Source organism: Prionailurus bengalensis, chromosome C2, assembly GCF_016509475.1.
Source record: "Prionailurus bengalensis isolate Pbe53 chromosome C2, Fcat_Pben_1.1_paternal_pri, whole genome shotgun sequence".
NCBI lineage: Eukaryota > Metazoa > Chordata > Mammalia > Carnivora > Felidae > Prionailurus > Prionailurus bengalensis.
This window is the reverse complement of record NC_057350.1, coordinates 14,759,096-14,760,833: the sequence shown is the minus strand read 5'-3', so window position 1 is coordinate 14,760,833 and position 1,738 is coordinate 14,759,096. Positions and strand designations below refer to the sequence as shown.

Here is a 1,738-nt window from a genome sequence, read left to right as displayed (position 1 = left end):
CATTAATGACATATAGTCATAGCATTTCTGACATTGGGATGGTTCGTTGGCTTGGTGCTACATCACGATGAATTCTCCCACAAATATGAGATGGAAGGAATCATCTGCAATTAGAGAAAATATCACTGATGTACATATAGGAAAATGAGAGATTCCAAGTGTGGGAAAGGTGACTGTAAAAAATGCCACACCCTTGGTTGACAGTATATAAATGCCCCAGTCTAGGAGGTGACATTTAAACTCAGAACCTTCTCACTGTAACTCAGCTGAACTCACATCTCCTGCCAACATGCCCTACAGCTGCTGTTCTGGAAACGTCGCCTCCCAGTCCCTTGGGGGCTACCTGCGCTACCCAAGCTCCTCCTGTGGCTCTTCTTCCCCCAGCAACCTGGTCTACCGCACTGACCTCTGCTCTCCCAGCACCTGCCAGCTGGGCTCCTCCCTCTACAGCGGCTGTCAGGAGACCTGCTGTGAGCCCACCAGCTGCCAGACGTCCTGCGTGGTGTCCAGCCCCTGCCAGACGTCCTGCACCCTCCCGAGGACCTCCACGTTCTGCAGCCCCTGCTGGACTGCTTACCCTGGGTCTGTGGACTGTGGATCCAGAAGCTGCCATTCCCTGGGCTGTGGATCCAGAAGCTGCTACTCTCTGGGCTGTGGATCCAGTGGCTTCAGACCCCTGGGTTATGGAGTCTGTGGTTTCCCTTCCCTGAGCTATGGATCCAGTTTCTGCCGCCCAACCTACTTCTCCTCCAGGAGCTGTCAGTCATCATGTTACAGACCAACCTGTGGATCTGGGTTCTGTACATCCACTTGTTAAGGACGCAGACATTTTGAGGAGTGTGTGGAATCTCTAAACAGGGAACCTATCATCTTCATGATCTTCAGGAAAAAGTCTTCAGTCACCTTTTCTCCAGCCACAAAGCACTGACCAAAAAAACCTGTCTCTAACATATACTGAACTTAATGATTAATTTTATTGGATTAGTTGATAGAATTGGTGGAATTAAATAAATGGTGAGATCAATTAATGGAATTTATGTTAATAAACATGAATTATCGTTAATGAAATAGTGGGATTATTGTTCATGTATTTATTTTTTATTTATTTTTAAAATAATTTTTAAATGTTTTATTTATTTGTGAGAGAAAGAGGGAGAGAGAGAGAGAGAGAGAGAACGAGTGGGAAGAGACAGAAAGAGGCAGACACAGAATCCGAAACAGGGTCCAGGCTCTGAGCTGTCAGCACAGAGCCCAACACGGAGCTCGAACTCATGAACTGCAAGATCATGACCTGAGTAGAAGTCAGCTGCTTAACTAACTGAGCCACCCAGGCAGCCCTCTTGTTCATGCATTTTATTCACAAGAGATGAAAACCCAAATGAACATAATGTAATAAACTCATTCATTCTGCCTTCCAAATATTATGCTAATTTTATTGTTAGTTTTAACTGGTTAAGGTGTTTGAGTTTTTTTGTTTTTTTTTGTTTTTTTTTTTTGTTTGTTTGTTTTTTTTTTTTTTGCTTTTGCTTTTTTGGGGGTATTTAATAAGTCAATTTTTACCATGTCTATGGGAGCAAACTTTGTAAACCTAATAATAGATTGATGAATTTGAGCTAATTTATTTGGGGCTTTAGACATTTATTTCTTTAAAACTTTTTTTCTGGGGCACCTGGGTTGCTCAGTCAGTTGGACGTCCAACTTCGGCTCAAGTCATGATCTCACTGCTCGTGAGTTCAAG

General features: G+C 43.4%; 1 protein-coding gene across 1 annotated transcript; it reads left to right on the top strand.

Moving 5' to 3' along the window:
* The first annotated feature begins 249 nt into the window (after positions 1 to 249).
* On the top strand, positions 250 to 1,068 carry LOC122492319 (keratin-associated protein 13-1-like). Its single transcript, XM_043596034.1, has one exon. It carries the CDS (start codon positions 290 to 292, stop codon positions 815 to 817), a length of 528 nt encoding a protein of 175 aa, XP_043451969.1. The 5' UTR covers positions 250 to 289; the 3' UTR covers positions 818 to 1,068.
* Positions 1,069 to 1,738: the final 670 nt, after the last annotated feature.

Bases quoted from the DNA above. Each gene is read 5' to 3' on its own strand.
- LOC122492319 (XM_043596034.1), top strand. From the start codon at position 290: ATGCCCTACAGCTGCTGTTCTGGAAACGTCGCCTCCCAGTCCCTTGGG.